General features: G+C 53.5%; 1 protein-coding gene across 1 annotated transcript in view; it reads left to right on the top strand.

Moving 5' to 3' along the window:
- Nucleotides 1-3,368, top strand: part of LOC106900847 (RNA polymerase II degradation factor 1-like) — a 6,218-nt gene extending 2,850 nt beyond the window's left edge. The window contains exon 3 of the mRNA XM_014963056.1: nt 2,258-3,368. Within this exon, the coding sequence (XP_014818542.1) occupies nt 2,449-2,916 (468 nt within the window). The 5' untranslated portion in view covers nt 2,258-2,448 and the 3' untranslated portion in view covers nt 2,917-3,368. The remainder of the gene's footprint in view (nt 1-2,257) is intronic.
- The last annotated feature ends 8,904 nt before the right edge of the window (nt 3,369-12,272 follow it).

Raw genomic sequence — 12,272 nt, forward strand, 5'->3', positions numbered from 1 at the left:
ACCCCCCTCATCCTCTCCTCATTTTCTGCAGTGGGGTGGAGAAGGGACCCCCCAAATGTGAAGCCTTGGCCCCCCCTGGGGTGCTGGGGTGCACCTTGCTGGGGGGCTGACAGCGGGGGGGCTCGTGTTGGGGTGTGTGGGTTTGGATGCTCACACTGGGGCACTGATGTTGGGGTGCTCATGTTGGGTTGTCCGTGCTGAGGTGCTCAGGTTGGGATGTTCTCTTTGGGGTGCTCATGGTTGGGTGCTCATGTTGGGGTGCTCACATTAGAGGTGCTCCTACTGGAGTGTTCACATTGGGGTGCTCATGTTGGGGTGCTTATATTGGGGGTGCTCACATTGGGGTGCCCATGTTTGGATGCTCCCATTGGGGTGCTCATGTTGGGGTGCTCACATTGGGGTGCTCATGTTGGGATATCCATGTTGGGATGCTAACACTGAAAGGCTTGTGTTGGGGTGCTCATGTCAGGTTGTCCATTTTGAGGTGCTCAGGTTGGGATGTTCTCTTTGGGGTGCTCATGTTGGGATGCTCATGTTGGGGTGCTCATGCTGGGATCCCTACTCTTGGGGTGCTCACATTGGGGTGCTCACATTTGGGATGCTCATGCTGGGGTGCTCACATTGAGATTCTCATGTTGGGGTGCTCATGTTAGGTTGTCCATGTTGGGATGCTAACAGAGTGCTCATGTTGGGGTGCTCATGGCTGGGTGCTCATGTTGAGGTGCTCACATTGGGGTGCTCACATTGGCATGTTCATGCTGAGGTGCTCATGTTGGGGTGCTTGTGCTGGGGTGCTCACTTTTGGGGTGCTCACGTTGGGGTGCTCACATTTGGGATGCTCACGTTGGGGTGCTCATGTTGGGGTGCTCACGCTGGGATCCCTACTCTTGGGGTGCTCACATTGGGGTGCTCACATTTGGGATGCTCATGCTGGGGTGCTCACATTGAGATTCTCATGTTGGGGTGCTCATGTTAGGTTGTCCATGTTGGGATGCTAACAGAGTGCTCATGTTGGGGTGCTCATGGCTGGGTGCTCATGTTGAGGTGCTCACATTGGGGTGCTCACATTGGCATGTTCATGCTGAGGTGCTCATGTTGGGGTGCTTGTGCTGGGGTGCTCACTTTTGGGGTGCTCACGTTGGGGTGCTCACATTTGGGATGCTCACGTTGGGGTGCTCATGTTGGGGTGCTCACGCTGGGATCCCTACTCTTGGGGTGCTCACATTGGGTTGTCCATGTTGGGATGCTTGCTTTGGGGTGCTCACGTTGGGGTGCTCATGTTGGGGTGCTCACGCTGGGATCCCTACTCTTGGGGTGCTCACATTGGGTTGTCCATGTTGGGATGCTTGCTTTGGGGTGCTCACGTTGGGGTGCTGATGCTGGGGTGCTGGTGTCGGGACGCCACTTTGGGATGCTGGTGCTGGGGTGCTTATGTTTGGGCTCTCCTGTTGTGTCCCCGGGGGATCACCAAACCCCGGGGTATTTCAAGCAGGAGGAGAAACACCCGGTTCCACAGCTTCCCCAGGGCCTCCCTCGCCTTCGGAGCCACCGAACCGGCCGTGCGTCCTGCTCCACCAGCCCCGGTGTTGACAGAGCCCGGGCGCGGAGCGGAGCCTCCTTCTTAAATCAATATTTGACCCAGGGCATGAGCCGCCAGGTCCCGACGCCGCGCTGGCCCCGCGGCCCATCATCAGCAACCCGGGGACACTCAGCCTCTATTTTCTTTGCTTTTTACCATTTTTCTTGCTAAGAGCAAAGAGTGGGGACAGAAGTGGGACCCATTTAATCAATGGGCTGAGGGGAGACCTTCTTGCTCTCTCCAACTCCCTGAAAGGAGGGGGTAGAGAGGTGGGGGTCGGTCTCTTCTCTCAAGTCCCAGGCGACAGGACAAGAGGAAATGGCCTCAAGTTACGGGAGGGGAGGTTCAGGCTGGATATTAGGAAAAATTTTTTCACTGAAAGGGTTCTCAGCCATTGGAATGGGCTGCCCAGGGAGGGGGGTGAGGCCCCATCCCTGGAGGTGTTCAAAAGCCGGGTTGATGTAGTGCTGGGAGGTCTGGTTTAGTGATGATGCTCCTTGTTTGTTGTGTGGGTGTCTATTTTTGTCAGTTGGGTTGACGGTTGGACAAGATGATCTTTGAGGTCCCTTCCAACCTAGAAGATTCTGTGATTCAGTAATGCTACTTTACCCTTGAATTAGCTGGGGATGCTGGGGGTCCCCTCCCTGGCTCAGCGCCCCTTCTTCTCCCTCCCTGCAGGCACCCTCTCTCCTGGTGAACCCCAACAGAAGGAGGACGGCCCCGTGGTGTCGAGGGACCTGGATAATCCCGCTGTGGGGGTTCCAGGCTGGACACCCCATCCCAACAGACCCTCTGAATCACCCCAGAGGACCCCCGAGTTCCTGCGGCACCGGCAGCTGCCGGGTTTGCCCGGGGATGCCGGCACAGCCATGGCAGACCCTGCTCTGGATAACGAGGGACCCATCTATGAAAGCATCCGGGCTGCTGAAAAATCTGGGATGCTGAAAAAGCCTTGGGAAGCTGGCAGTGTCCTGGGGGACTCCCCATCCCTGCCCAATGGGGATGAGCCTGGTGTCTCCATGCAGGAGATCATGGCCCAAGAGGAGCTGAAGAGCGAGGAGAGCTCCATGCAGGAGATCATGGCCCAGGAGGAGCTGGAGAGTAAGAAGAGCTCAGTGCAGGAGATCATGACCCAAGAGGAGCTGGAGAGTAAGAAGAGCTCAGTGCAGGAGATCATGGCCCAGGAGGAACCAGAGAGTAAGAGGAGCCCCAGCCCCATCTATGCCCAGGTCCACAAGCTGCCCCGGGCACCGCAGCCCCCACAGCCCCCCAGTCCCCCCGAACCCGAAGAAGAAACACCTCCATCGCTGCCAGAAAGGCGCTTCGATGTGCCATAGGACACCCCAGAGATGTTCTGGAGCTGCCTGGAGCTCATCTGGTTGGTGCAAGATTGATGGAGGGGTTTCCCAGCCATGGGCAAGAGCGTGGGCAGGCAGAGGCAGCAGCCCTGGAGAGCTGCCCGCTCCCTTCCCAACTCCAACATCAACTTGGAGGTTTATCCCCCAACATCCAGAGTGAGGGGTCCCCGAGGGTCCCTCTGGGACATCCCCAGAGTGGGTGGTGAGGTGTTGGCTGAAGGAAAACAACAGAAGAACCAGGAGTGATTATCTTTTGGAGAAGCTCCAAAAAAAAAAAAAAAGAAATCCCAAAATTACTTCCACACCTCATCCAGCTCGGATTCCCCAAGAAAAATCACCTGGAGCATTGTCTTGCTTCCCGGGAGCCAGAGTTTTTAGATGGGGAGCTGTGTAAATAGTCCTTAATTGCTATTTGAATAATTTTTAATGAGTGTGCTGTGCCCTGCTTCATCCCTGGGGCGGTTTGGATGGACTCTGCCAGGGAAATGAGCATCCTGTGGCCGGGGCTGGGGCAGGGGTGGGGACAGTGGCCGTGTTTTGCTGGATCCTAGGTGTGGGCTGGCCTGATAGAGCACTGGGACCTGGCTTATCTCCCCCAAAAAAGGCTGGCAGAGCCCGGGAAGGCCTGGAGGGCAGCGTGTAGGGGGAGCAGTGGTTACGTGGGGTGGCTGAGATAACGCTGTTGTGTCTGCTCCCCAGAGGTCCCAGTTCCTCCGCTACGGCTCCAACCACCCACCAGCCCCAGGAGGCTCCATGGGGACCAGCACGGCCCCATCACTCCCCTGCCCTGCTTTCCATCAGCCCCACTTTGCCATTTGATGGTGGCCACCAGCAGATGCTCATCCTAAAGAGGGCAGAGGCGAGGAGACCCATTGTCCCCATCCCACCATCGAGGCAGGAGGGTCTGGAAGCTCCCAGCTCCATTCCCCGCAGTCATCCATCCTCTCCTCCCTCCTTCTCCCATCTTATAAACCTCCAAAACAGCCTGAGCTACAACCCCAACCTCTCCTCATAGAATCATAGAATGATTCAGGTTGGAGGAGACCCTTGGGATCATCGAGTCCAACCATCTCCCCTACTCTACAAAGTCCTCCCCTACACCATGTCCCTCAGCACTGCATCTAAACGGCCCTTAAACACAGCCAGGGATGGTGACTCCACCCCCTCCCTGGGCAGCCTGTTCCAACGCCCGACCACTCTTTCGGTGAAAAATTCCTTCCTAATGTTCAGTCTAAACCTCCCCTGTTGGAGCTTGAAGCCATTCCCTCTCGTTCTATTGTTAATTACCTGTGAGAAGAGACCAGCACCAACCTCTCTACAGTGTCCTTTCAAGGAGTTGTAGAGAGTGATGAGGTCTCCCCTCAGCCTCCTCTTCCTCAAACTAAACAGCCCCTTTTTGCTCCCGAGCTCTGCATCCCGAAATAACACCCAGCCGTGTCCCACCAGCACGTGGCATCGTCCCCCCAGACCAATCTCATGGAGCTTTGCTTCTCCCCTCCCACACCTACACTGGTGGCCGACATGCCGCGGGCCACAGCGCAGAAGGCAGGGAGGAGGCTGTGCCACTCTGCGGTGGCTTTATTGGGACTGAGTCAGAGAGAAAAAAAAAAAACCAAAAAAAACGGGATTTCACTTTAAAGGGAAGAAAAAAAAAAAAGTTATTCCTGGCTGAGGAGCTGGGGACGTTTCTATTTTCACTGGTTGCCAGTTGGAAATGTGCTGCGGGGTGAGTCACCGCGGCACAGCCCCGGCACGCAGGAGAGGCTTGGGTGGCCCAGGGCCAGCAGGAGCTGGAGGTTAAGGCTTCCCTGGGTCTCACCCCCACCACCCCAGACCCACCACCCCTGCAAGCTCTGGCTGGTGTCCATGGACACAGGAGCTGCCCCTCGGGGTGGCCGATAACTGATCGCCTAGCATGGTCGGGGGTGGCAGGATCTATATGCTCACATGCCTTCCTATATGTTCATCCACCTTCCTATATGCTCTTCTACATTCCTATAGGCTCACCTGCCCTCCTGTACACTCATCTACTTTCCTCCACACTCATCTGCCTTCCTATAAGCTCATCCATCTTCCTGTGTGCTCATCCACATTCCTATACACTCACCTCCCCCCCTATACACCAAGCTGCCTCACTCACTACACACTCATCCACCTTCCTCCACACTCACCTGCCTTCCTATACACCCACCTTCCTATACATTCACCTGCCTTTCTATATGCTCACCTGCCTTTCTGTATGCTCATCCCCCTTCTTATATGCTTACCTGCCTTTCCATATGCTCAACTGCCTACCTAGACATTCACCTGACCTCCTGTACACTCATCTGCCTTCCTATATGCTCATCCACCTTCCTATATGCTCACCTGCTCTCTTACACGCTCACCTGCCCTCCTATATGCTCATCTGCCCTCCTATAGGCTCATCTGCCCTTCCATATGCTCACCTGCCTTCCTATACACTCATCTGCCCTCCTATAGGCTCACCTGCCTTTCCATATGCTCACTTGCCTTTCTATACACTCACCTACCCCCCTATAGGTGTCTGCGGGGGGGGGGGCGTGTGGCCACTCCATGCTGTCCGCAACCCTGTAGAGAAACAGGAAAAATGGGGATTATAGAGAAAAACCCAGGCTTTGCTGTCACCTGCAGCACCCACCCTGCACCTCTGTCCCCAGGACCAAAGCGCTCCAGCCTTGGGGCAAGTAATTTTAGCAGGATAGGGAAAAAATCTAAATTTTTAGGAGGGTGACGCGTGAAGATCTGAGAAAACTGGAGATTTTCTTGGTTTGAGCCCGGTTTACCCCGGGTCTCTCGGGAGGGGCGTGTGGGCACAGTCCCTGCCCCTTCACAAACATTCCCCCCTCGGCTGATCAAACACCAACGATGTCTTTATGGGTGTCGTAAAAATGAGGGAGTGGGGTCGGAGCATGTGGAAGCTCAGCCAGAAACCAGGAGGGTGAATCTCTACAAAAGAGGATTCCTTTCACCCCGTTCTGCCAGAAGGATCGGGGTTTAGATTTCATGTATCTAAAAAGAGGCATCTTTGCTTCTCTGGAGTTGTCCTTGAAGGCCCAGAGAAGGGGGTGGTGATGTTCCTGGTCTGTAGGTGAACGGGGATGGGAAATAACTCCAGGTTTTCCTTCTCCGCCAGAAAAGGAGAAACCCAACATTCTCTCTCTGCATATTTAATTGAAAAATAGGGTAATACATTAATTAAGTGAAAAACAGAATCACAGAATCAGAATCACATGGGGTTGGAAGGGACCTCTGGAGACCATCTCCTCCAACCCCCTGCCAAAGCAGGTCCACCCAGAGCAGGTCCCACAGGAACGTGTCCAGGCAGGTTGAAAGAGCTCAAGCAGAAACAAGCAGGAAGAGATCAAACCAACCACTTCCTACCTCCTTTCCTATCATATTTCTGTATCCCAAAATTCCCAGGAGAGGGTGAAGGTGCCTCCCGTTCCACCTCCCGCGTCGACGTGTGCTGTGAGACAGGTACGCGAGGACGGAGGTCGGAGAAGGAAGGTGCTGAGATGCTGCAGGGGGTTGGTGACCATCTGGAGCTCGGAGAGAAGACCCTGCGGACACAAAAAGGCAAGCAGCTTCCAAAATAGTCCCAGTATTCCACAAATCAGGAGATGGATTGCAGTGGGAGAGGCTGGTAGCAAAGAGAAGTGGCTCTGGCTGGTTGAAGAAAGCCCTGGGGGGTGGTCAGGAGTCCACCCCGAAATGCCAACACGCTGCTCGTGGAGAGGAACTCGCTGGAAAAACAAACAGAGGCCGAGGAGAGAGACAACCCAAAAGGCAGGTGTTCGGGGGTTTTCTTTACCTGCCGCTCAAAGGACAGGCCGGTTAATTATTAATTTTCCATTTGAAATGAAGCAGGGTGGAAGGAGGAGGGTTGGCTGGGAGAGAAGGTCGGGGCGGCAGGAAGGGCGGGTTGAGATCGAAACGGACGGGCCTGAGAAGAAATGTCTACGATCCCAAAAACCTGCTCAGAAGCACTGCTGAGATCTCATCTGCTGCCAGCAAGCAATGGAGAGGACAAATCCTGCCCGTGCGTCCAGCCAGAGCCCCCCAGCCCCTCTCCTTTACCTCAGGTGGAAGCCCTCCGTAGGGCGCTCCCGGCCCTGGGATGGTTTTTGGAAGGGAGGAGATCCAGGACAAGCCAAGCCTTTGCTGACATCCCCCGTGGAGGGTCTTGAAGGCTTCAGCAACCTGCAGGTCGGTCACTTTGTGAGCCAGAAGTGATGTCTTTGTATTTAAAAGCTTGGACTTTTCTTCCAACTCTCTGTTCTGTGAGTTTCTGGAGCCATCGAACTTTTAGCACCCGGAGCATCCTGCGGCGAGGAGTTCCTCAGCTCCACAGGAGACCAAGATGAAAGGTTCCATGTGTTTTTGGTCTTGTTGCAAACCAGCTTCACTCATTATCCCAGCTAGTAAAGGAAAATTGATTGTCTCTGAGCCGCTCACCATCTTATAGACCTTTATCACTCTCCTCTTTGGTCTTCTTCCTCCTCACCAGTGACACAGTCCATGTGGACCACCATTTCCTCCTTATTCCTGAGCTGAAACAGCTTCTTCTTGTAGGGGAGCCCCTCCACACCTCTCATCATCTTCATTGCTTCGTTCTTCGAACAAGACAACTTTCCCCCACTGAGATGCAGTTGAGAAGCTCCAGCTTGTGCCCGGGGGCCTGCCTCACAGCAAAGAGCCGGGCTCCTTAGCATGAGCACCCCAGCTTTTTCCCTTGGAGCTCCATATCTCACCAGCTTGGATCCACTCAGCTTCCAAAATAACCAGAGCTCAGAAGCAAGACCGAGCCCGTGCCCCGTGCACTTGACCCAGTCCTTTGTGCAGAGCTGGAGATGGCTGAAACCCCGTGGACTGCAAGGAAAGGGCAGCGCTGGCAGGGAAAGCAAAGGGTTAAAAATGAACAAGCCAAAGGAAAGAGAAAAAAAAAAAGCAAACAGGCCGGAGTTTAAAAAAAAAAAAATAACAGTAGAAGGCGGCAAAGAGCAGAAAAGGAAACCTCGTGAGTGGCTCTTCCCCTCTTGGCTTCTCCTGCTCAGAGGGCGAGGAGGGGGGGAGGCTGGAGCCGGGTCTGCTCCCACAGCCGGGATGGTCTCCCCAAAAAATCCCTGGATGAGCAAACCTCTTCCCTGGGAAGGGCAGGAGAGGGATCAGGAGCTCCTTAACGCACCCGCCTGGTTCCTAAACACCCTCCAAGAGGCAAATGCTCTCCAAAAAAGCTGGCTGTCCCCACGTTTGAACATTTCCACGAAAGCCAGGAGCTGCAGCAAGCGGCTAAAAGCACCGTTTCCTCCAGCCTGGGGTGCTTACATCATTTGGAAATGCAGGATTTTGGGACAAGGTCTTGAATGCCAAGAGTGGGCTCCACTTCCCCGTGGGCAGCCAGGAGCCAAGTGGTTTTGCTCCCTCCCCCCTTCCCAGCTCCACCAGCAGCTTGTTGAGACGAGACGAGCCGGCGCTGGCAGTGAGAGCACGGGGAGCCTTGCCCAGGTCTGGCTGGGTGACTTCCCTGGATCACACACAGGAAATTTGGGATAAAATACACTAAATATGTTGTCCGCTTGTATTTTGGGAACGAGGAGGTGTCGTGGTGGCGCAGGCACAGGCCACATGTGACGCCTGGGGGATGAAGGATAACCAGGCACCAGCCCGTTACCATATCGGAAAATAATTATTCAATTACCAAAAACTGGAAGGAAAGAGAAGAGGGAGCCCAGGGGTCCCTGGATGGTTTTAAGGCGACTGCTCCCCAAATGAGCTTTTGCTGATGGGACTCACTCAGTGACCTGCAAGACAAGAGCCCCCTGGCCAGAGCAGGTGCTGGCTTTGGGGGTTTTGCTTTTACATGGTCCACATGGTGCCCGTCAAACGTTGTTTTTTCAGACTGTCAGGGAGCACTCACACCCCATTTCCAAACATTTTCCTACTTGCTTTAGAAAAAGCAATTTTTTTAACATGTGAGTGGGGTGTCTCCGTGGGTCACGGGGTGCCTGAGAAAAGCACCCTGACATTGATTTTTTTTTTTCAGGTAACGGTGATGCATCATGCAAAAAAAGACCATTCCCCCCCCTGCTTTCCCCCCCTCCTGAGAGCTTGTTGCATCAAGCAGGGGCTGAGGGCCAACAGCTGGAAGCAAGAGAGAGGCAGCGGAGGCAATCGGGAGATTTGCAACCCCGCCAAGGGCTCTGCAAACCCCTGCCAAGCGCCCGCCTCTCCTCCTTCCACGGCCCCCTCCCAAAAACGGGGGGGGAGAGGAGGGGCAGGGGCTTCGTTACCGATGTTTACATCCTTCTTTCCTGTTTCCTTTTTTGTATGACAATTGGAAATCCCGAGTGGAGTGCGGCCGGGCTCCTCGCAGCCGCGCCGCGAAGGATAAACAGCCAGGGGAGCCCCTTCTTGGCACTATATATGGGCAAGGAGCTGAACTCCCTTTTTAAATTTTAAAACAAAGAGACCCTTCCCACCACCAAAAAAAAAAAAAAAAAAAAAAAAAAAAGTCGACGTTTTCTTTTTTAAAACGTTCTTCCTCCTGGCAGTTTGTTTCATCTGAGAGAGCTCCGCCGAAACGCGTTCCCTCCCCAGGCACCGAGCGAGCGTCCGGGGCGCCCGGTTTCTTGCCTTTTTGCCCCAAACGTTGCAGGCTGGTTTGTTTACGAGGAGGTGGAAAAGAGCCCAGAGGGCGTCTGGGAGGAAGCCAAACGGCAAAGGGCTGCATTGCATAACCAGGAATCACGGCTGTGTACCACCATCCTCCTCCTCACTCAGAAACGCTGCCGCAGCCGGGAGCCGCCGCAGGACGCTCGGAGCTTCCTCCACGGAGGAGGGTGACGTGGGGAACCCCACCGCCCCCACGGAGATTTCTGGGGTTCCCCCCCCTCTTCTCCTGCTCGTGCCAGACGCTGGGAATAACGGCGTTGCAGAAAGTCTCTCCCCACGTCACGTTTCCCTTGGTGGATAATCTTTTCAAGCACCTCCCAGCGTCCCGCTCGGCGTCCGGTGCCGCTTCCACACAGGAAAATTGGCAAAATGGCATTAAAAGGGTCGTTGGGATGAGAGCAGCAGCTTTTGTGGCAGTGAGCGGGACGGGGCACGTCGCAATAACTGGCTCACTGCAAAAAATAAAAAATAATAATTAAAAAAAAAACGTGGTAGTGAGTGGAACGGGGCACGTCGCAATAACTGGCTTGCTGCAAAAAATAAAAAATAATAATTTAAAAATAAAAAAACAAACTGGGGTTATTTCACTTAAAAGCAATAAGCATGTAAATTATTCCTCGCAGATACCTGCTTCCCCTCTCCCCACACCAGCCCCTGACCACGCAGCGTTTGCCGTGGCAGCTTGGGATGCAGAGCTGCTTGTAAACCTGGGGGGCTTTTCACTGAATTTCACTGAATTTCACTGAATTTTTAGAGTTGGAAGGGACCATAGAGATCATCTAGTCCAACTCCCCTGCTGAAGCAGGATTGCCTAGAGCATGTCAGAGCATGTTACTCAGGAGCATCCAGGCGGGTCTTGAAAATCTCCAAAGAAGGGGACTCCACACCCTCCCTGGGCAGCCTGTTCCAGGGCTCTGGCACCCTCACCGTGAAGACCCTTTCCCCCTCCAGCTGGTCCCGAGCATCGTGCCAGGAAAGGTCACATAATCTGCTCCCAACCAGAAGCTGCGGAGAGGAACACGCTCCAGCCCCCAGACCTCCTGCTCACCACAGCATGGAAGAGCTTCACCTCCTCCCCACGTCCCAGTTCAGGCTTCTCCTACATGTTGGAAGAAGTTGGTGCCCCAAATCCCAGTAATTGGCTTCCTCAAAGTTCTCAGCTTGCCAGAAGGCTCCACAGGGAGATGAACTGCTCTGAATGGTCACCACAGAAGCCTCCTGCCCCACGAGAAGTGGTTTTGCAAGCCTCGCTTCCAGAAGATAATTAGTCATTTGCAGCATGGGAAGTAAGCAGAAAGTCACACTGAGACATGATTGACTTCACATCGATGCTTTTAGCACAGCCCTCGGCATCGTTTTGCCGTGGGTCAACTTGTACCCCTCCAAAAAACTCCCAGGAGTTAGCACAGATGATTTCCTGGAAGGAGCTGGGATAAAGGAACTCTTCTCCTGGAGCTCAGAGGCTTCAGCAGTGGGGATGTGGCCAGGCTTTGTCAACGGTCCTCGAGGTGGTGTTGAATTCACTAATATCGTTGCTGCCATTGAGGTCAAAATTGGGAAAAATAAGGGAAGCTCTCCCAGATCCAGTTGGCTTTTGATAAGGACAGGATTTTAGGCAAATATTCTCCACGTGTGCACCTACACATCAGGCATTTGGGCGCTGCACGAGAACAAGGGGTTGAAGGCAATCATTTTAGATGGACACCACGTCCCACCCAAGAGGCTCCTCACTTCTGGTGGCCAACCTAACGGTGCCAATGAGCTCTGAGGTCCTGCAGGATGAAACACTCCAGAAACAGGGCTTTTAGCTCTTCTTCTGCTGGTCTCAGCTGCTGAGGCTGGATTTGGGAAGGAAGGTGACAAGCAATGACGGGTGGGTTGAGTTGTGTAAGTCAGCACCATTGCAGCCCTCAGGAAGAGGAGCTTCCGTGGCTCAGGAAACCCAAAGGGCAGCGGCCAAACTCGCAGAGGACGCTTTTTAGGAAACGTTCATACTTTCCTTCAACTGCACGATCCATAAAAATGTACTTAATTTTCTCCTCCCCACATCTCTTCCTCAAACGTCTTGGTCCCACGAGGTACGGATTTTAACAGCATCACATTCCAAAGACTGCAAGAATTAGCAACTTTAAGACCTGGATCTTCCCAGTTTGGAGTTGCTCAGTACGTATCGGTCCTTTTGTAACAACAACAATACGCAGGAAAATCTAGTAAAAAAACCCTCCAGTTTATGTGGGTAATTTGGTATCGGTGGCTTGGCTCCGCTGCGTCTCCTATCAAAACAAAATGAATGATATTAATAGATTCAAAATGTCAGTTAAGCAGTTTATCCCGAGCTCGTGTATTCAGAAATGAATAATCTCTTGAGGTCGAGGGACAGAGGCCAAAGCGGAACGTCGGGCAGAGCAGTGGGTGGGTAAAACCAAGGCAAACTTACTCAACTGCTTGGCGTTGCTGGACTCAAACTAACATTTAATATTAATTGAAATTAAAGCGGTGAGTAATGGTCATCCTGTGGACATGGGGGGGGGCTGTTTATGTATGGCATTTTTTCCTCATTGTGTTTTTTCCCCCCCTCTGTTTTAAAATGTTGCGCAATTAACTAAAAAACTGGGTGTGTTGCTCACGTTGCATACATTGCA

The sequence above is a fragment of the Calidris pugnax genome, unplaced genomic scaffold, assembly GCF_001431845.1.
Source record: "Calidris pugnax isolate Ruff unplaced genomic scaffold, ASM143184v1 scaffold450, whole genome shotgun sequence".
NCBI classification, from domain to species: Eukaryota; Metazoa; Chordata; class Aves; order Charadriiformes; family Scolopacidae; genus Calidris; species Calidris pugnax.